Source organism: Neoarius graeffei, chromosome 16 (genome assembly GCF_027579695.1).
Source record: "Neoarius graeffei isolate fNeoGra1 chromosome 16, fNeoGra1.pri, whole genome shotgun sequence".
Lineage (NCBI taxonomy): Eukaryota > Metazoa > Chordata > Actinopteri > Siluriformes > Ariidae > Neoarius > Neoarius graeffei.
In genome coordinates, this window is record NC_083584.1 from 39,386,188 (window position 1) to 39,409,326 (window position 23,139).

At 43.2% G+C, this 23,139-nt stretch overlaps 1 protein-coding gene across 1 annotated transcript in view; it reads right to left on the reverse strand.

Annotated features, from left to right (window-relative positions):
* csmd3b (CUB and Sushi multiple domains 3b) overlaps nt 1-23,139 on the reverse strand; it is an 898,971-nt gene that overhangs the window by 86,430 nt on the left and 789,402 nt on the right. The window contains 7 exon segments of the mRNA XM_060942250.1: nt 4,324-4,497; nt 5,547-5,732; nt 6,360-6,533; nt 15,724-15,897; nt 16,471-16,644; nt 16,945-17,139; nt 18,300-18,485. Of these exon segments, the coding sequence (XP_060798233.1) occupies nt 4,324-4,497; nt 5,547-5,732; nt 6,360-6,533; nt 15,724-15,897; nt 16,471-16,644; nt 16,945-17,139; nt 18,300-18,485 (1,263 nt within the window).

Genomic DNA, 23,139 nt, shown 5'->3' on the forward strand with positions numbered 1-23,139 from the left:
AATATTTTTATTGACGAAATTGAGAATATCCGACAAAAAATTCAAACTACTAATTTAAGGTCAGACAATGTAAGTGACCCTGTAGTTAACAATATAACTGTATCAGATCAGCAATTAGAATGTTTTACTCCCCTTAGAGAAACTGAATTACTTTCATTAATCTCGGCATCAAAAGCCTCAACTTGTATACTAGATCCCTTACCTACACGTCTATTCAAACAGATAATACTTGAAGTAATTGAACCGCTTCTAAAAATAATAAATTCTTCTCTTACGATTGGCTATGTACCCAAATCCTTTAAACTAGCAGTTATCAAACCCCTGATTAAAAAACCTGACCTTGATCCCTGTCAGCTGTCCAATTATTGGTCAATATCAAACCTCTCCTTTATCTCCAAGATCCTTGAAAAAGCTGTGGCACAGCAGTTATGCTTATATTTACATAGGAATAACATACATGAAATGTATCAGTAAAGATTTAGACCTCATCATAGCACAGAGACAGCTCTGGTTAAAGTAGTAAACAACCTACTGTTGGCGTCTGATCAGGGCTGTGTCTCGCTGCTTGTGTTGCTTGACCTTAGTGCAGCATTTGATACCATTGATCATTCCATTCTTCTGGATAGACTAGAAAATGTTGTGGGAGTTAAGGGAACGGCCCTCTCCTGGCTCAGCTCTTATTTAACTGATCGCTATCAGTATGTTGATGTAAATGGTGATTATTCTAGACATACTGAGGTAAAGTTTGGTGTTCCACAAGGTTCTGTCTTGGGTCCACTGCTTTTTTCTTTATATATGTTACCTCTGGGTGATATTATTCGTAAACATTGTATTAGTTTCCACTGTTATGCTGATGACACAGTTGTATGTTTCTGCAAAACCTGATGAGAGACACCAGCTTAATAGAATTGAGGAATGTGTAAAGGTTATTAGACACTGGATGCTTATTAACTTCCTTCTGCTTAACTCTGACAAGACTAAAGTACTTGTACTAGGATCATATGCAGCTAGAAGTAAGTTTTCTGATTACACAGTGACTCTGGATGGCCTTTCTGTTTCTTCATGTGCAGCAGTAAAAGACCTCGGAGTGATTATTGACCCCAGTCTTTCATTCAAAACTCACATTGATAACATTACCCAGATAGTTTTCTTTCATCTCAGAAATATTGCTAAGATAAGAAATTTAATGTCACTACACGACGCAGAAAAACTAGTTCATGCTTTTGTTACCTCCAGGTTGGATTATTGTAATGCCTTACTGTCTGGATGTTCCAATAAGTGCATAAACAAGCTCCAGTTAGTTCAAAATGCAGAAGCAAGAGTCCTTACTAGAACTAGAAAATATGACCACATCACCCCTGTCTTATCCACACTGCATTGGCTCCCAATCAAATTTCGTATTGATTATAAAATATTACTATTGACCTTCAAAGCACTGAATGGTCTCGCACCACAGTACCTGAGTGAACTTCTGCTCCTCTATGACCCGCCACGCCTACTTAGATCAAAAGGTGCAGGCTATCTACTGGTACCTCGGATAGTGAAGGCTACATGAGGGGGCAGAGCCTTTTCTTATAAAGCCCCACAGTTATGGAACAGCCTTCCAAGTCGTGTTCGGGAATCAGACACAGTCTCAGCGTTTAAGTCTAGGCTGAAAACATATCTGTTTAGTCAAGCCTTTTGTTAATGGAGTTTATGAGGTAAAGGAGTAGATCTGGAAGGTCCTCAGACATATGCCGCTTTTCCACTACCAACGCAGCTGAGTTGGGCTGAGCCGTGCCGTGCTGAGTTGGGCTGAGTCGAGCTGAGTGGGGCTGTTGGAGTTGCATTTCGACTACAATCGCGCTGAAGCGTGCTGGCTGGAAGTGGGTGGACACATTGGGTGGAGTTAGCGAAAGTGGGTGGACGTCACGTGATGTCATTAGGCGGCGCAAACAGTGACATCAGTGGCCTTTTAAGCAGTAGTCTCATGACCCAGATAGTAAACAATAAACAAGGAGGACATGGAGTCGTTAGTGTTGCTGGTCTTGGTGCTGTGGCTTGTTGTCACCGACAACGCCAACAGATACTGGCAAGAGCGTATAGATGAGGCGAGGCGCATAAGGCTTCAGAAATTCTCGTAATTCATAATTCTTCTTCTTCCGGGTTTACGGTGTTTACAGATCCCAGCATGCTCGCGGGGCGTGTGTGGGCGTGTGAGGACACTCCTTCTCACCAATCGGTGCACAGGGGAGTGTCTCCTCACGCCCCTAGCCCCACTCGGCTCGGTTTGGTTCACTTCAGCCCTACTCCAAAACCGTGCGAGTTTTGGGTGCTGAGTAGGGCTGAAGCGAGCTGAGTCGTGCTGCTCTGAGGTAGTCGAAACATGAGCCGTGTCGGGCTGAAGTGAGCTGAAAAAGGGTAGTGGAAAAGGGCCAATAGAGTGTTTTGGTAAACTGGGATGTATGGATGCTGTCAGTCCCCCACTCGCTTGCTCACTCGAGTTTGTTGACGGTGTAGTGGCTGCTGCTTTATGTCCCGGGGCTCCCTCATGCCTGTGTTACCTTCTGGCTCTCCCCTTTTAGTTATGATGTCATAGTTAGTTTTGCCGGAGTCCCTGCTTGTACTCAGCGCAAAATGTATACTGTACCTACTTATTCAGGTGACATTGGGCATACCTCACAACCTGTGTTTTCTCTCCCTCTGAGTTACATGTTAATCCTGGGATCGAGATGCTGACCTCTTCTGCTCCTCGGACCTGCCTGATCCATCCTGATGCCCTGTGTCTGGTTGGAGTCTCATCACATCACTCCTGTAGAGGATGGCCCCATGTGGACAGTTGAAAGTCACACTTGGAGGACGCTCTAGACACTTACAGTCACGCTTTTATGGCTGAGGACTACAGTTGGCTTGCTAACTTTGGGACTGTGGTTGTCATGAACAGTTTTGCACTCAAGTTTCCATTAATGAAGAGTTATGACATCAACGAAACTGACTTCATGTTAAAACTGTTGTTGTCCAGGTGAGGATGGGTTCCCTTTTGGGTGTGGTTCCTCTCGAGGTTTCTTCCTCGTGTTGTCTGGGGGAGTTTTTCTTTGCCACCATTGCCACGGACTTGCTCATTGGGGATAGATTAGGGATAAAATTGGCTCATGTCTTGGGCCATTCAGATTCTGTAAAGCTGCTTTGGGACAATGTCTATTGTTAAAAGCGCTATACAAACAAACTTGACTTGACTTGACATTGCTGTGTACTGTAGAATGCATTGTAAATGTCACTCGTTCAGGTACAGTTTCCAGGATTGTGCTTTATGCCTTTATAATGAATTCACCTTTAAAAATCCTCAAGGACAATGTGATGTATTGCTTCAAAACCTGGCTCAAAAAAAGAGCATACACCTCGATGAACCTAGGAAAGAAGGTCCTTAAATCGTAATGACACTGCAATGAAAGCCTGGCTGCCTTCACTATATATATTTATGCCTCTTTAGTTTGACCAGAGAATACGTACATTTTCAACGTGCAGTTTCTGGTGTGAAGCAAGTGACCTGTCAGCTCTATATAAATGGCATGAAACTTTTAAAAATGCGCTGAACACACCAATCAATTCCCAACTGAAATAACACACCGACCAGAGCACTTGTACACAAGCCTAATTACCAAGAGAGTCACATCCTACTAAGAGAAGAAAACAACCAAGTTCAACAAAAGATTAAACAAGCAGCCACAGCAAAAGCTTCCCTTCTCTTCCCAAAGGGCTGGTGGTCATATTTAATCAAATACATCACCATAGCACTGTGCCTGTCCATATGGATTTGTACATTACATAGCAGGAAATCCAAGCTGTCTCAGGTAAAAAAGGGACAGAAGCTGAATTGTAGTTGTAGAAGTGCACTAGGGCTCGAACTAATGTCTGCTGTTGTGCTTTAAGCAAGCAGCAATGCTTTGTGCACCCACGCAGAGCTACTGCAGACCATCACCCACACTCAGGGCTCACCTCATTTCTGACTTGATTCAGTGCCAGCAACTTACTTTAGAACTAATTTTAAAAAGTGGACACAGGCAAGTTCCCTTTCAGTGAGGTCTGTAATCACTGGTGGATTTATCCATTTTAAGGAAGTACCAGGGTTTGTGTGAATGATTTCTATTGTTACATGCCTGTTGCGTTTTTGTAGGAAGAGATGCAAAAATTGGAAAACCAATCACCCAATCATAGTTTCATAAGCAGGTATAAAAGAATGTCAAAAAGAAGTCCTGTTCTTTAGCATGTCTGCAAGCAGACAGTTGCTTTGCTAAAGGCTATGCTGGACTACACTCTGTGTGTGTCTGTGAGAGAGAGAGATACCTGAACAGAAGGGCATTGGTGCACTCCAATGGCCATTGAGCTGGCAGGTTCGAGAGGATTCGCCCTTCAGCTGCCGGCCACCTGTACAAGAGTAACGCACTGTGGAGCCAAAAGTGAATTTCTCTCCACTCAATACTCCATTGGGAGGAGATCCAGGATGTCCGCAGTCCACCACTGTTAGAAACACCCACGCAAATACACGCGCGCGCACACAGACAAAATATTCATTGTTGAAATTTAATTACAGAACAAAAGGATTTCAAACTAAGTTTATGTTTAATTACAGCCCAGTCGTAGCTCATCTAACAATAAGTGAGGTGCTAATGTAGTTTGCTCTCAGAATGCTGCCATCATCAGATTGTTCTTCCTTTATCATTTCCTTTGCCTATAAGAACTACTTGGTAATAATGCGATTAAAAGTTAAAACTCAAAGCGAAAAAAAAAAAGTTTTAAATAAAAACAAGTGTCTCTAGGAGTCCAAGAATATTTTTCTAATGCATTACACATTAATTTAATCATGCAATATCTGTCAGCACTGCATCACGCTTGTTTCCATAGCGATTATGCGCTTTTTTTTTCCCCTCTACCTTTACAATGCACTCTGCTTTCAGAACATTTTTTTTTTTTTTGCATGCAGACTGAGCTTCGGATTTATGCAGTGTCGATGCCAGTCTTGTTTAAGATGAGAAGCTCCCTTCCTGTACAGGGTACAGTGAAGCCAGGAATAGATCAGAAAGCAGTGCTGGTATTACAAAATATTCCCTGGCAAACACAAACTTGTCAATGAATATGGACAAGAATGAAAATGGGGCCCTGTTTCAGATTAGTGAGGTCTGGAGCGCAGCTCTGTCTATGGGATGAGAGGATAGCTGTGACAGTAGGGAGTCTTGTCAGGGTAGAATGTGAGCTAAAGCAGCGCTCTCTCTGCAGCTGTCGTCAAGAGCGCCTCACTGAGCCGAATAGTGCTCGAGGATGTTTTGGCGTTTCACGGGATGTGCTCCCAATAAGCCAGGATCAGCCATGAACCTGGCATCGCTAATTAGTCTGCCTACAAAAGTGTGTGTTCCACCTGTCCCTCAATTAATGCAGTGATCTAAAGCAGCAGGAGAGGGTCACTCAACTGTTTCGGCCTCCATTACAGGAATGAGATGCTAATTAACAGCGCAACACTGCTGCCAAGTTTTGGTGTTCGAAACAAGGGGCCAAATGTGTCAGCAACTTACCAATGCATTCAGGCAGAGGCTTGTCCCATTGGCCAGTAGGCTGGCAGGTGAGGATGGGGGAGCCAAACAGGTAGTATCCTGGGTTACAGTCATAAAAGACCACTGTGCCAAAGGTGAAGTTGCCATGCTCAATCTTGCTCTGCCTGATGGAGTTGGCTGGGATCCCAGGATCAGAGCAGTTGACCACTGAACACACAGAAGAAGGGAGGGAGAGAAAGGAGGAGGGGGGAAAATGGACCAAGAGGTGCATGTGTTATTTGGCAGAAACAGTGAACAAGTATCTTTATTCTAACTAAAATCCATGCAGCCACTTCACTGAGAAGCATTTAAACTTGACACATTTTTTGAAATAAATGAATTCTGACTGTACATCTGCATCTCCATGTACCGTACATGACCAAAAGACAGTTCTGTTAGTTGTTACTGAAATGCCACAAGGATCAGGTGAGGAAATCTCATTTGAGACATAGCACAGGTGCAAAGTGAAGCGCAAAACTATAGAAGAGATCTAGAGCCTTGATTTTGGCATGTGCATCTCTCTCAGTAAACACTTCAGTCCCAAGCAACAGTGTATCTTCATGCAAACACAAACACCATGGCACATGCCTTGTTAATCTGTAAAGCAGATTTCAGCTTCTAAACACTGACAAATTCTGCCAATCTTACCAAAATTATATAATCTGGCACTGGCAATGGTGCCACAGTGCCACAGCAACAAGGGCTGATCTACCTTACCCAGAATGCAGTGTATTTTGGCAAGTGAAGGTTCAGCCAAAGCTCCGTGTGAATAGAAGACTTAACTTTTTTCCCCACCTTTACATGTTGGTGGTGGCTGGCTCCACTGGCGGTTGGCCTGGCACTGAGCCCGCACTGGGCCCTCCATCACATAGCCCGTGTTGCAGGAGAAGCTCACCACATCATTCAGGTTAAAGCCATTGCCTATGGTGCGTCCGTAGATGGGGCTGCCTGGGTGCCCGCAACTGATGGCTGCAGAACAAAATTATTTTTCTTTAAAAAAAAGAAAAAAAAAAGGCAAATCGGGTACTATAGTGTTTGAGCTGGGGTCATAGTTTATCGTAGTTAAATCAGAAATGTTGGTTGCTTATACTGACTAATGTCGTCCTGACCAAAACTAACGTAGGGGTTTCACCTCAACAAATTTCACTTTCTTTTTTAATTTGTAATTTTTCTTCCCCCCATAAACTATGTTGATTTTTCCTCTGCTTCAGTGGGATATTCTGCATAGATTCAAGGGGCGTATTTATGCAAGCCACAATCTGGGCTCATTCACAATCTAGTCCTAATACAAATTAGTTATTGTACAACATAATGGTTCACCATGTGACATATAAAACAAAAGAACCAAGAAAATCTTTTCAAAAAATCTTTTCATCAAATACTGCTTTGTGTTTCAACAACAACAAAAAGATCTCATACGAAACCGAAAGCCTACACTTAGCTGCAAGAAGCCATACTAATATAAAACTAAAAGCTGTTTGATTATCTAGAAGTTTCTGTTGGGAAGAATGACTAGAGCACAAGCCATCTCTCGTAGATCATGAAATGCTCGAAGTACAAAATGTCTTCATCACTGTCTATTTTCTTGCCAGTGGGTGAAACCATAGGGAGCTGCTGAGTGAAGCTGAACAAATGGTTAACTGCATGGTGCTGGTGGGTGTGTACAAGGCAAATGGGCTGTTCATACACGCTGCTGGTTAACTGCAGAGCCATGCCTTCAGGCAAGATGTCACTTTGATGTTAAGGTTGGCTTGACGCGCTAATTAGCCTTGTGTTCATGTGCGTACAGTGTGAACTAATCCGAGACATATTTCATTTTGTTCAACAATCTGACTGGCATGGAACAGATTCCTTCGAACTTGTTATGTCAGTGAACATTGTGGATGGCAATGTTAAAGCAACATCTTATTTTCTGACATGTTCCTAGGTGCAATTCCTAAATACCAAACCTATGTTTATAGCCAGTGCGGTTATTACTAAGCCTCTCATTTTCCACAATATGAGTGAAGAGGAGCTCATACTGTGTGTGAATGGAGTCTTTTCTTTTTCACTCGACAAGGGGAGTTTTCATTCCTCTTGAAGGCTCTTCTCCCCCATCACTCCTGCTTCTCTCCCGCTCTCATAAACAACCACAGTTCATTTGCATAATTACAGAAGTAATTTGTTTCTTTTTGCATGAAAGCAATTTTCCCTTCATTTGAGGAGCTTCCATGGACTAAAATTTCAAACAAAATCGCTGTGTGTTAAAATAGCGAAAGACTCAGCCTCGCCCCTACATGCTTTCATTTTGTCGCTATCTATCTCACTTTTTCTCCCTCGTCCTGATAATGATTATTGCTCTGCGTACATGCTTTGGAAAGAAAATCGGCCAGACAGTTACACCAAGCTTAATATGCAAGCTAAAGGAGATATTCAAATCCCAAAGCAGCTATTTACTGAAAGGTCAGATCAGGAATCCTTTCTTGGTGTCAGCGCAGAGTTGCTTAATCTTATTCTTTCCATTTAAAAGAAAGAAAATTGAAGTCTATGCTCTATTTTGGGCTAAGAAGTGTATTTCCAGAATGGGTATAATTTTTCTCTTTATAAAAATCAAGCCATTTCTCAGTAAAGGTTGAAAATGATTGTTACAGAAAAAAAGGTACATTTAAATGGCACTTATGTTAATGCAAATTATGTTATGTACACTGGTGGTAGGGCGGCACGGTGGTGTAGTGGTTAGCGCTGTCGCCTCACAGCAAGAAGGTCCGGGTTCGAGCCCCGTGGCCGGCGAGGGCCTTTCTGTGTGGAGTTTGCATGTTCTCCCCGTGTCCGCGTGGGTTTCCTCCGGGTGCTCCGGTTTCCCCCACAGTCCAAAGACATGCAGGTTAGGTTAACTGGCGACTCTAAATTGACCGTAGGTGTGAATGTGAGTGTGAATGGTTGTCTGTGTCTATGTGTCAGCCCTGTGATGACCTGGCGACTTGTCCAGGGTGTACCCCGCCTTTCGCCCGTAGTCAGCTGGGATAGGCTCCAGCTTGCCTGCGACCCTGTAGAACAGGATAAAGCGGCTACAGATAATGAGATGAGATGAGACACTAGTGGTAATAAGGAAAGAGTAACTGAAGAATAAAATGTGATGGGATGCACTGTTAAAGCAAACTAATCCAAGAGACAGTGGTGTGATTTGTTACCTCCCTAAAATGGATCATTTTACTGTAACAACACATTCAGAAGTGTTTTATTCCACTTACACCATAGCAATTTACCAACAATTGCAATTATTTCAATGTATTTTTTATTTAATGAACAAGACATCAGATTTTTTAACCATTATATTTATATTACTCATACTGTTTAGAATATCTGTGAGACAAGTTAATTCCTGTTCATTCATTATGTTATAGAAAAACTGGAAAGTGCTGACACTGCTATAAAGTGCTGACACTGGAGACTCCTTCCACTTCCATACACTGCAAATAAACATCTCATCTCATTCATCTCATTATCTGTAGCTGCTTTATCCTGTTCTACAGGGTCGCGGGCAAGCTGGAGCCTATCCCAGCTGACTACGGGCGAAAGGCGGGGTACACCCTGGACAAGTCGCCAGGTCATCACAGGGCTGACACATAGCCACAGACAACCATTCACACTCACATTCACACCTACGGTCAATTTAGAGTCACCAGTTAACCTAACCTGCATGTCTTTGGACTGTGGGGAAAATCGGAGCACCCAGAGGAAACCCACGTGGACACGGGGAGAACATGCAAACTCCACACAGAAAGGCCCTCGCCGGCCACGGGGCTCGAACCTGGACCTTCTTGCTGTGAGGCCACAGCGCTAACCACTACACCACCGTGCCGCCCCTGCAAATAAACATCTCATCACATAAAACTTCACCAAATATACACTCACTAGCCACCTTAATAGGAACATTCTAAGATTCCTGTTCTTGGCTGCAGGAGTGGAACCCAATGTGGTCTTCTGCTGTTGCATGCTGAGATGCTTTTCTGCTCACCACGGTTGTAAAGAGTGATTACGTGAGTTACTGTATCCTTCCTGGCAGCTCGAACCAATCTAACCATTTCCCTCTGACCTCTCTTATCGACAAGGCGTTTCCACACACAGAACTGTCGCTCGCGCAACGTTTTTTGCACCATTCTGTGTAAACTCTAGAGACTGTTGTGTGTGAAAACCCCAGGCAATCAGCAGTTTCTGAAATACTCAAACCAGTCCATCTGGCACCAACACCCATGCCACAGTGAAAGTCACAGAGATCACAAGTTTTCCCAGTCTGATGTTTGGAGAGAAGATTAGCTGAAGCTCTTGATTTGTATCTGCATGAGTTTATGCATTGTGCTGCTCTCAAGGGATCGGCTGATTAGAGAACTGCACAAAACAGCAGGTGTGTGAGTGTACCTAATAAAGTGGCCGATGAGTATGTTTTTCTTTGTTAAAAATATATTTTTAAAAAATCATTTTCTGTTACTATAGAAATGAGCATATTAATATATAAGGGTGTGTCAAATGAAAACCTTAAACGTATGACGTGAATTAGAATTGAATCAAATGTATTCTGGAGGAATCCAGACACTCATCAAAGAAGCAGCCTTTATTTTGTTACATGTACACTAGGGCACAGTGGAATTCCTCCTGTGCATCCTCCGTCTAAAGCAGTGAACACACACATGAGCACACAAGTGAGCAATGAGCACACACACACACAGAGCAGTGGGCAGCGCTACAGTACTACAGCGCTTAGGGAGCAGTTGGTGGTTCAGTGCCTTGCTCAAGGGCACTTCGGCCATGGATGCAGAGGGAGGGGAAAGTGCTGTTCATTCACTCCCCTCCACATTTTTCCTGCTGGTCCAGGGAATCAAACTTGCAACCCAAGCCCAGGGCTGCTTCTCTAACCTTTCAGCCATGGCTGCTCCTATGGCTGGGATCCTTGCATTGAAGGAAAATTGAAATAATGTAGAAAAAAGATATACCTTTGTGATACCTATTTGCAAAACCAATACAAAATTGAAACAAAAATCTTTTCATTTTGGGCGGCACAGTGGTGTAGTGGTTAGCGCTGTCGCCTCACAGCAAGAAGATCCGGGTTTGAGCCCCGTGGCCGACGAGGGCCTTTCTGTGCGGAGTTTGCATGTTCTCCCCGTGTCCGCGTGGGTTTCCTCCGGGTGCTCCGGTTTCCCCCACAGTCCAAAGACATGCAGGTTAGGTTAACTGGTGACTCTAAATTGACCGTAGGTGTGAATGTGAGTGTGAATGGTTGTCTGTGTGTCAGCCCTGTGATGACCTGGCGACTTGTCCAGGGTGTACCCCGCCTTTCGCCCGTAGTCAGCTGGGATAGGCTCCAGCTTGCCTGCGACCCTGTAGAACAGGATAAAGCGGCTAGAGATAATGAGATGAGAATGAGATCTTTTCATTTGACTCGCCCTTATAGTCTAATATGTCCTATCACTTACCGGTAAATTACAGCTGGGACTCCTGTTAGAGCCATGTTACTGAAAATGAATAAACACCTTCTGACTAATCAGATGTGATGCTGTGATTTAAGATTTCTTTAAAAATACTAGACAAGAATTTGGCAATATTTCTCTACACATTTTATTTTATGACACCACATTTGTTTTTAATGATGAAACAGCATACTCAGACAGCTACTTTCTGAGTGTTGCTACAGAAAATAAACACTTCTAGCCTTTTACTAGATGTGCCAGGCAAAGTTTGGGGGATAGATGAGAGTATGATGAGATTAGATGGGGATAAATGAGGAGAGTGGGCTCATTGTACTGTTCTGCTTTGGAGCCAACAGCAAATCATTAATTAAAAATGCCCCTTGAGACGGGGAAGGCTCTATTGTTCCCAGAGATTAGTGAATTCTCCAAATGCCAAGTGGGAGAGCTGAGCCAAAGCACTTCCCCTCAGTCATCCGTGACACTGAGACATGATGCAGGCTTTTCTGAGCGCACTGCAGTGACTGCTCTTCATCTGTAGCTGCTCCAGCAAAAAGACAGAACACTATGATAACTCTGAATCAAACTTCTGATGATGGCTGGCATAGCTATGGTACAGCTTACTTGAGTTACTGTCACTCATGCTGACCGAAATGCCCAAAGATTAATGCTTCCAAGCTTGGATGCACAAGTTTATACTATGATCTGTTTGATCTGTCACATTAATGACTAATCTGCTGAGTTGGCAACATTGTTCCAAACTGATCATTTAGATTCAAAGCCTCAAAAAAAAAACAAAACTGGTCTTCCTCACAAACTCCTTCATAAAGTTCAGCTGGTTCAGAATTTAGCTGCCCGTATCATTACCAGAAGCCCTTCAGGAGAACTTATTAGCTACTCTTGTCCTCCAGCATCTTCACTAGCTTCCTGTTAAATACTGTACTGACTACAAGATCCGACTTCTCACTTTTAAGGCACTTCGTAACCGAGCACCTTTGTATCTCTCTGACTTACTTCACATCTGCACACCTTCTCGTACTCTTAGATCCTCTTCTTCCATCCATCTCATTAGACCTCCAGCTCGTTTGACTACCATGGAGTTTAGAGCCTTCAGTTGTGTTGCTCTTCACCTCTGGAAAGCTCTTCCTCATGATTGGATGGCAATTCCGTGAAAGGCATTCGTCAAGAATGATTTTAAAATCTTGGAATCATTCCTGACGAATGCCTTTCACGGAATTGCCATATCCAGTGTATACTATCTAGAGCTGGCAAAAGGCTAGGTATGCTAGGGCACATTAGGAATAATTTAACGTTGCATTTTGCGAATATTATTTATACGTCCTTTATTCGCCCTGTTCTTGAATGCTGTGACACTGTATGGGGGTGCTGGGGGATGGGAAATGCTAAATCTTTAGAGGGACTCCAGAGGCATGCTGCAAGGATAGGAATAGGTGAGAGTGATAGAGCCTTAGGCTACATCCACACGACAACGGCAAGAGATGTTATTTAAAAAAAATATCGCGTCCAAATGGGCAACGATCAGTAAAATATCAGGTCCATATGGCAACGCAACGCTTGCTGAAAACGATGCAATACACATGCCACACCTCTAGGGGCGCTGTAAGACGGTCCCTTCGGAGACACCAGAACAATAGAAGAAGTAAGGACGCATGCGCATAAACTATTATGCACGAGACTTCATATTAGCCACAAAGTCAGAAAAATCTGTTCGTAAAATTACATTATAAATGACCAAATACAATGAAAAGTATTTTTCCAGTCTCACCTGTGAAAGGTAATCCCATGTGATCTCGTTTGGACGGTAAACCTGTTGGTACAGTTAAACGCAGCACATGAATGAGGCATCTTTATTCTCCGCTTTGACCTATCCAATATGGCGGCGAGGATGACGTATGATTCTACGCGGAAGGCGGCATCTTTAATGGTCTGGAATAAATTGAATGCTACACGTTGATGGATTAATTTATTCTTCTACGCCCTTTTTGAGGAAGGTATTGTAGGACTTAAACCAACATCTGAAGAGGTGAGATCGCTCCTTTTTTTCCCTATTTTTGCTGGCGGGATTGACTCTGCCTAAGGGCTATTCTCTCTCTCTCTCTCTCTCTCTCTCACTTTGCACCATTACACAATAAATATTCACAGTGAAAATATTCTGTAAGCGCGTTTCATGAACCAAGTTATAGGATTTGTTGACAACTCGCATCGAGTTCGTTACACTTCTACCCGGCGTGAAGCACATGTGGTTGTGACATCATCGTAAACAAATCCGTTCTACTCATCCAGACGACTTCGCAACGGCAATGTTGCCAGATCTTTCCACTCTGGAACCCCTTCTCAAAAGATTGCGTTTTGGGGCACCCAAAACGCCGGTGCCGTGTGGACGCCAGGCCGAAACGATAAACAATTGTATCGGATTCACCTGAATCCGTTGCCGTGTGGACAGGGCCTTAGATGTAGTTAAGTGGCCTACTCAACAAAGTAAGCGGGATGATCATGTGTTCAAACTTGTTAAGAAATGTATTAATGGGAGTTAAAGTCTCTAGGGAACATTACAGTAGTAGTTTCCCGTTGCCTTCTACTGGATTATTATAGAGGTTTTCTGCTCTCAACCATTCACACTCACATTCGCACCTATGGACAATTTAGAGCAACCAATTGGCTTAACCAGCCCTGCGATGACCTGGCAACTTGTCCAGGGTGTACCCCGCCTCTCGCCCATCGTCAGCTGGGATAGGTTCCAGCTTGCTTGCGACCCTGTAGAACAGGAAAAGCGGCTACAGATAATGGATGGATGGATGGAATAGCCTAACTTACATGTCTTTGGACTGTGGGGGAAACCGGAGCACCCAGAGGAAACCCACGCAGACACGGGGAGAGCATGCAAACTCCACACAGAAAGGCCCCTGTCGACCGCTGGGCTCAAACCCAGAACCTTCTCACTGTGAGGTGATCGTGTTAACCACTACACCACCGTGCCACCCCCAATAATGCTATACACAGCAGAATTACGAGACAAAGCAATACGTTACATTTACCAAGGGTAAGACCCGAGCTGATCAAGAAATCCTTTTATTATCATGGATGTATTGTTTTTCAGAGATTAAGCTTATAGTTTGTAGTTTATAGTTCATAGTTTGTATTTTATACACTAATGTATTTTATTTGTGCAGTTTTTTGTATTTGTAACTAGCTTGAATATATTGGATATCTACATCTCATCTCATCTCATTATCTCTAGCCACTTTATCCTGTTCTACAGAGTCGCAGGCAAGCTGGAGCCTATCCCAGCTGACTACGGGCGAAAGGCGGGGTACACCCTGGACAAGTCACCAGGTCATCACAGGGCTGACACATAGACACAGACAACCATTCACACTCTCATTCACACCTACGGTCAATTTAGAGTCACCAGTTAACCTAACCTGCATGTCTTTGGACTGTGGGGGAAACCGGAGCACCCGGAGGAAACCCATGCGGACACGGGGAGAACATGCAAACTCCACACAGAAAGGCCCTCGTCGGCTGTTGGGCTCAAACCCGGACCTTCTTGCTGTGAGGCGACAGCGCTAACTACTATTACCACCATGCCGCCTTGGATATGTACATATTGTGGATATTGCAATTTGATATTGATCATAATTAGTTTCTTTTTTTTTTTAATTTTCCATTTATTGTGTGTTCCATATGTGTAGCAGGGCTCCGTTTGATAGCAGAGGCATATAGCCACTGACTGGACTACCCTGTTGCTTTATTTAAGTTTAAATAAAGGAAGAGACATATTTGTAATATTGATTCTCTTCCAACCTTCAAATCCCGCCTTAAAACCCACCTGTTCAAACTTGCCTGTCCTGCCCGACTGCAGCACTAATGACTTTCGCAATTTTATTTTTGTATTTTAGGCCTTGTATGTTGATTTTTATTGTGTTGTAAGGTGTCCTTGAGGTCCTTGAAAGGTGCCTATAAATACTAGAGACCTGTGCAGGTCTGAGCTCAGCCTTTTATGTTAATGCCAGGATTCAAACCAATGTTGCAAAACCTGCTCCTTTCCTGGATGGCACTCCAGACTGCTCAGCCACACTACGACTGTGGAATCACTACCTGGGGCTGGCACGCCAATTACATTCTTCAAGATGCTCGAACATGGTTATACATACAGGCTGAGCCAAAGGCTGAGCCAAAAATCCATTATTATTATCCATCCATCCATCCATTATCTGTAGCCGCTTATCCTGTCCTACAGGGTCGCAGGCAAGCTGGAGCCTATACCAGCTGACTATGGGTGAGAGGCGGGGTACACCCTGGACAAGTCGCCAGGTTATCGCAGGGCTGACACAGAGACAAACAACCATTCACACTCACACCTACAGTCAGTCAAGTAACCTAACCTGCATGTCTTTGGACTGTGGGGGAAACCGGAGCACCCGGAGGAAACCCACACGGACACGGGGAGAACATGCAAACTCCACACAGAAAGGCCCTCGCCGGCCCCGGGGCTCGAACCCAGGACCTTCTTGCTGTGAGGCGACAGCACTAACCACTACACCACCGTGCCGCCCCATCATTATTATTATTATTATTAATAAAACCCTGATGCATCTTGGGACATCTTACCATCACCTCATGCAGCTCTGACCCCATACTCCAACACTGAGCACTCCACTGTTAGTAGAAAATAGGTAGAATGAACACACACTCACGGATGCAGAGGGGCAGCTGTCCAGACCAGTTGTGATCTTGTTGGCAGATGCGCACTGAGGAACCAATGAGCCGGAAGCCTGGGGCGCACTGGTAGACCACTGTGTCCCTGTAGCCGAAATTCTCCCCGATCACCTGACCATTCACAATCTGCTCGGGTAGCCCACAGTGACCCCCTGCATGGGGAGACCGGATGCAGAAAGATCCATTTAAAGAGAAAGAGAAAAATGTCAATGTTTAATTTAACAGTCAGATGTGAGGAGATGGAACTACAATATTAACATTACACATTTTTCAAGGGTCTGTATGTTGCTTTTATGTTAATGTCAGAAACACTGAGAGATTACAGTCATTTGGAAGCAGGATCACGCTGAGCTACGGCTTTGAAGAGGAACCTTTAAAGGACGCTTACGTAAAAAAAAAAAAAAGATTCACTTTGTGGTGAAAAAGGTCTCACATCTTAAGTGAAAAATGTTCAGTGGCTTATTTGTAGCTTGTTGTAAAGAAGGTATGATAACATTTTAAGCTTTTTCGTAGTGGGTGATTTTGACTTAGCTGATGCTTTTACCAGGTTAAAGGACACATACTAGATATTATATCTTAGCACACATTCTGGGCCATGCATTCAGCTTGAATTCCAAATCAGATAAAAGACTTTTCATGAACTTTGTGCACCTCTCTTCATGAACACTAGAAAAGCTAGTCTGAAGTAAAGATAGCGAATGTGGAAATGGAGTGAAGGTGTCTACCGAGGCATCGTGTCTCTGTTCCGCTCCACAAGCCAGATGACAGGCACTCTCTCACAGTTGAGCCCACCAGCATGTAACCAGCCTCGCACGTAAAGATGGCTGTTGCCCCAAAGGTAGTCTGTGTCCCAATCTTCTGCCCGTTGGCAGGTATGGGCAGGTCTCCACAGGAAATTACTTTAAAGGGAAGGAGAAAATCACATGGGAACAGACCAGAGTTAAAGGAAGAAGAGCTGCGAATCTGAGCAACAGCTTCCTCGAGTTGCAATCAACCTTTAACATAAACTCCCTGCCATACACACACCAGCATTTTTATATCTTTTCCAATATGAAATCTGGATTGGTATCAATAACACTTCATGCAGTTCACTGTCTCAAAGGTAACTGAAGATAAACTCTGAATTTTGTCATGAATAATAACACTATTTCTCTGCCACTGATTAGGCTAACGTATGACTGGCATGAGAATGGTCTTACTCTGACAGTGAGGCCGCTCATTCCTCCAGCTCCACATCCCATTGGCCATGCACTGGATGTGGGCGGGTCCCAAGCGGTAGTAGCCAGGGTCACAGGTAAAGATGATTTTAGTCCTGTACTCATAATGTGAACCATTGACAATTCGCCAGCGTCCATGCTCCAGAGAAAATGATCCAATGCTTGGGCAAACAACAACTAAAAGCGCACACACACACACACACACACACACACACACACACACACACACACACACACAATTAGGATTATGCAGTTATATGTTGACTCAAGCAATAAAACTTTTCCTAACAATCTGCATTATCCATTTCTGATTTCATTTCCACTTGATAGCTAGTTGTATAACAAATAAGTATTTACTGTTGACCAGAAAGCACAAAAATAGAACATTTTTCAGCAGATCATGTTGCCTCATCACAGTTACAGTCTCCCAGGTTCTATCTTGAAGTCGGGTCTGTGGACTTGACCATTTTCTCCTCATTTTTGGCTTTCTCGAACCTCCCAAAAACATCCCAGTAGGTGATTTGCTTCGCTAAATTACCCTTTGATGTCAACAAGTGTATAAATGCTTATGCATGGTGTCTTGTGACAGACTGGCGTCCCATTCTGATTGCCTTCCTGCCTCATGCCTGGGATCCTGGATAGGCTTCCTGGGATAGGTTCTGGACTCACCACGACCATAAATACAGACACAAATAAAATACAACCCCTCCCCCAAAACATTTAAACCCTTAATGGATGGAAACCTCAACCCCCCAGTGTTTAACTCAAAACTGTACTTAACCATGACCTTGACCAGGATAAATTTATTGCTGAAGATGAATAAATGAATGAAGAATGATAATTGCAATATTTAATTTACGTTTATAGCAAAAACCTTTAGCTCAACAATATTTTATTCTTCCAGTTAAAGCTGAGTCAACAAAAAAAAAATCGAGACGAATTGTTATTTAAACGCTTTTTATAAACTGTTATGAAAAACGGACTGTCGTGAAGAAATAGTACATCACTTAGTGCCATACTGATTTTTCCAACATAATCAGCCCTCACTGCTTTCCATAAAAGCTCTAACCCATAACACATTTGAAGGCTATTTCCTACACCTCAAAAATCTGCGTCCTCATTTTGCACCATTTTGTAATGAGGCCAAGGCATCTGTGCCCGAACTTTAATGGGCAATAACTTAATGTTTTGGCACTGAGAACATAATCAGCTCATAAATAAAGCAGAGGTGAAGCTGTAGTTACAGGGCTCTGTGTGTGTGGCAGGGCCTCTTAAGTAGCCTATAAACACGTTCCCGTGTGTGTGTGAGAGAGAGAGAGAGCGAGAGGGCCTGATACCTGAGCAGCGAGGAATCTTGTTGTGGTTGCTCCAGGTGCCATCAGGCTGGCATACAGCGCTGGTCAGTTCCTTGGAGGAGAGCCGGTAACCATCATTGCAGAAGTAGGTCACGCGTGTTCCTACTGAGTAATCCACAGCCAGCACGCCCCCATTCACCGGAGCCTTGGGCACCCCACAGGACACAGCTACAAGACAAGAAAAGAAAGGCTTTAAACATTGAGCTCTCCTTAAGAATTCACTCAAACTGATATCAAAGGTCACGGTATTAGAGCTGTTGGTTGCTGCACTATTGAAGCGTAAGCTACTCAGCAGTAATTCGTTAGTTTTGCGGTTGCTTTTTAGCAGTGTGTGTGCAATGTTTGATGATGTGCAGATGAACAATAGCCTCTGTAAAAGGTCAATACCAAGATTAAAGAAGTAGCTGAAAAAAATCATACACAGAAGGGCATTAGAAAATCTTTTAAAGGAGCTTGAAAGTCCACAAAGCCAATGATTCGATTGGTTTCCTTTATTGTGCTACTGTCTGGCCCTTGTCAAGCTCACCAGCAAATGGAAGTTCTTATCTTGATTGTGCCTTTCTCCTTTTATATAGCTGCCACTGAAACATAAAGGGCATCAATCCACTGTAGTTTTTTTTCACATCGTGAATATGAAACATGATCTAAGCGCGGACTCCGCACACAACACCTCTCGCTCTACTTCCTCTACTGCTAGGAGTAATATTTAACTTAATCAGGGCTTGACATTAATGGTAGTCCGACTGTCTGGGACAACCAAATGTTTGGTCCGGACAAGTCAAATCCGCATCTGCCTGTCCGATGGGCCAAGTCGAACATTTGTTGAAAATCACCATTTTTATATTAATTACTCAAGAATTACATCAATAAAGTTCCAACAAAACCAGTTCAATCCCCTCAGTGATCTGGCCGTGTTATTGTTTATGAAATACACACAGGCGTGTGTGTATATGTAAAAATAACCACGTTGTAATTTCTAATTATACATTATTTGACTTTGAATTCATCGAAATCAGAGAAATGGTGATCAAATACCTCAATAAAATAACTATCTGTGGTGAATCTTCATTTTATTCGGACAGTCATTGTATCTTTCTTTTGTATGGTTCACATTAACCATCACAGATGTCATAAAATATTTTGCGGGAATTTTACGACAGTGCTGAACTCACTGACGGTTTGTTTTCATTCACAACGTGATTCTGTCCTCCTTATAATGTCCAACTTGGGTTTTTTTCCAGTTTCATTTCTTCAAATTAATTTATGCTTCATGTTTTATTGGATTAATCAAGATGTAACTTTATTTCCTCCAGAAGCTTTGAATGTGGGCGAGTCTAACTCTTAAAACTGCAGATCAGGTCATGGGTTAGAACAACACACACACCATAATGGGGAACTGGATAGTTTTTGTTTATTGTTACAATTAAAGTTTGAGTTTTATTGAAAAATTATAAATCATTAAAGGTATATTGCCTTTCAGGTTTTTCAAGTTTAGGTCATAAAAAGATTTATCCCTGACATCTAATTATTTTTGTTTAGTGGACTGAAAGCTACTGAATTCGAATCACAGACTTCCAATTTTAGTTTTTTTTTTAAATAGAACAATGAATGAATTTAGGGCCATGTAGCCCTAAATTCTCCGCTATTTTTTCCTGCTTCACCATGACCCACTTCAAGATACTGTGTCATGCATCACATGGTGGGCTTTCCTCGTTCACGCAAGGCATTGTGGGATACAAATTTGAAATAGGAGAGAAAAATGGAGGACGTGAGTGTGCGAATGAAACATGAAAAACCGACTACAGTAATGGAAAGCGAGAAGAAAAGACATTGTTATATATGAAGGACAGGAAACGCAGGACCAAATTCATAAATATCGGCGGTCAGCGAGCACCTCGGTGTGATCGGCTGTTCGTTTAGTGACAGAATGATGTAACTGTCAGTGCATGGTCAAAGGTAAACCTCTGCACGCGCACACGGACTTCCTCTGTCTGCTTGACTGCGCGAAGCGAGCGATTTCATGCACATTATTTGCTGAAGAATCCCCTCAAATTAAATAACTTCCCAGCCACAGAATGACCTGATATTTTGTGAGATATTACAGAAATAAACATATATCCCAATGACAAAATTTCAGAGGGAAATACACTTCACCGATTTTGTGAACTCGAAAGGCCGTCTAGCTTTAAAGCATAACTATACCTGCTTTTTGATAAGCTTTGTGAATCAATTTCCTTTCATTAAACTAGTAAATACATAGTAATACAAGGTTGTGGTCAGGACAAGCGAAAAATGTTGCTGCTTGTCCGACTTGACAAGTGGATTAAAAAGTTAATGTCTAGCCCTGTTAATATTGAAATACAAATCACACACCACACTAAGTTCTCTCCTGTACTTTCACGCTTTGATGAAGACCAGGGATAAGGCCTTTTTGCTTTACTTTAAGAGAGCAGAGGCAGTGAAAGAACCTGGAACACTTTGAAAGTCTACAGAGTCATTTAAGTGTCACTTGGTGTTAGGATGTTAGCGCCGCATAAGCCGTAGCCTCAGAGGGCACAGGGCCGATTCTGTCAAATTATTGCATGGAGGGAGGTAGCCATGAGTGCACTGACTCAGAAACTATTTACACATGAAACACAGATCTGAGTGGATAGGTGGTGCAGTATAAATGACACAGATGGAGAAGAGAACTCGGCAGATTAGTCATTAATGTGACAGATCAAACAGATCATAAATAAACAGCATCAGCCACAGAGCAGCATGAGTAATTACTGCATCTCTGTCCGTGACCATAAAAGCTTGTTAGAGAGCCTGGATTCTGAACACTGGAGACTGGAGGAGTCACTGAATTAACACGTTGTCCCATTAAACACTCCTGTCCTGGACGTGTGACTGTAAAGTATGTTCGAGTGATACACAGGGATATTCAGAAATACTGGTTATATTTTCTTCTTTTCTCACTCACCATTTTCCAGTGAGGTTCAGCATCATACAGTATTAATGAGAAATCCGACGTGGAAGCAAAGCGCACACAGCAAACACTGGACTCAAATTTCCAGAATGCATTGCAGCTTGATGGAGCAGTTGTGCTGAGACTAGGGCTACATCCACACGACAACGGCAACGAGATTTTTTTTTTTTAAATATCGTGTCCACATGGGCAACGAATCAGTGAAATATCAGGTACATATGGCAACGCAACGCTTGCTGAAAACGATACAATACACATGCCACACCTCTACGTGCGCTGTAAGACGGTCCCATCGGAGACACCAGAACAATAAAAGTAGTAGACGCATGCGCATAAACCCCTTCTTCTGTAGCATTAGCAACATAAAGTTTTGATTATTAATCAGTAGCGTAAAACGAAAGACGCGGAAAGAGGAACGAATGGGGGTAGATGGAAGCCGGTACGCCAACATTCTGATATCCTCCAGAATTCTTTAATGGTCCGGAATAAATTGAATGCTACACGTTGATGGATTACTGTGTTCTTCTACGCCCTTTTTGAGGAACGTACTGTATTGTCGGACTTAAACCAACATCTGAAGAGGTGAGATCGCTCCTTTTTTTTTTTTCCTATTTTTGCTGGCGGGATTGTTTTTGTTTTTGGAAAGCGCACGGGCGGTGCGCGGTTTGGTACTGCTTACGCAGTGTTTGGACTAAAGACTCTGCCCTAAGGGCTATTCTCTCACTCTCTCTCTCTCTCTCTCTCTCTTTGCACCATTACACAATAAATATTCACAGTGAAAATATTTTGTAAGCGCGTTTCATGAACCAAGTTATAGGATTTGTTGACAACTCACATCGAGTTCGTTACACTTCTACCCGGCGTGAAGCACTGACAGTCATGTGGTTGTGACGTCATCGTAAACAAATCTGTTCTACTCATCCAGACGACTTCGCAACGGCGCCGTTTCCAGATTTTTCCACTCTGGAACCCGTTCTCAAAAGATTTCGTTTGGGGCACCCAAAACACCGGTGCCGTGTGGACGCCAGGCCGAAACGATAAACAATTTTATGAGATTCACCTGAATCCGTTGCTGTGTGGACAGGGCCTAGGACAAGCACAATGATGACGACGACGATGACGACTGTGGTATTAGCATGAAAGCTCAAGCTTTGGATTTTGATCTACTTGAGCAGAGTGTACAGATAAGGAGGTGAGAGAGCAGGTTGTCAATCATCAATGAGTCATGAAAGAAATCATTAACTCAAGTGAAAATAGACTGACATGTCGAGGAAATAACTTCAACTCATTTATTCATTACAAAATAAACCTTAGACACCAGGGAAGATCACATGCTAATTCTGATATGCAAGTGGTTCAGGGTGGATTTTTGCATGAAGGCCACTGAAATGTATAAAATAAAGCAAAACATACTTTTGTACAGGGGCGGCACGGTGGTGTAGTGGTTAGCGCTGTTGCCTCACAGCAAGAAGGTCCGGGTTCGAGCCCCGGGGCCGGCGAGGGCCTTTCTGTGCAGAGTTTGCATGTTCTCCCCGTGTCTGCGTGGGTTTCCTCTGGGTGCTCCGGTTTCCCCCACAGTCCAAAGACATGCAGGTTAGGTTAACTGGTGACTCTAAATTGACCGTAGGTGTGAATGTGAGTGTGAATGGTTGTCTGTGTCTATGTGTCAGCCCTGTGATGACCTGGCGACTTGTCCAGGGTGTACCCCGCCTTTTGCCCGTAGTCAGCTGGGATAGGCTCCAGCTTGCCTGCGACCCTGTAGAAGGATAAAGCGGCTACAGATAATGAGATGAGATACTTCTGTACATATTTTATACATATACCGTGTCTTGCAAAAGTATTCCTCCCCCT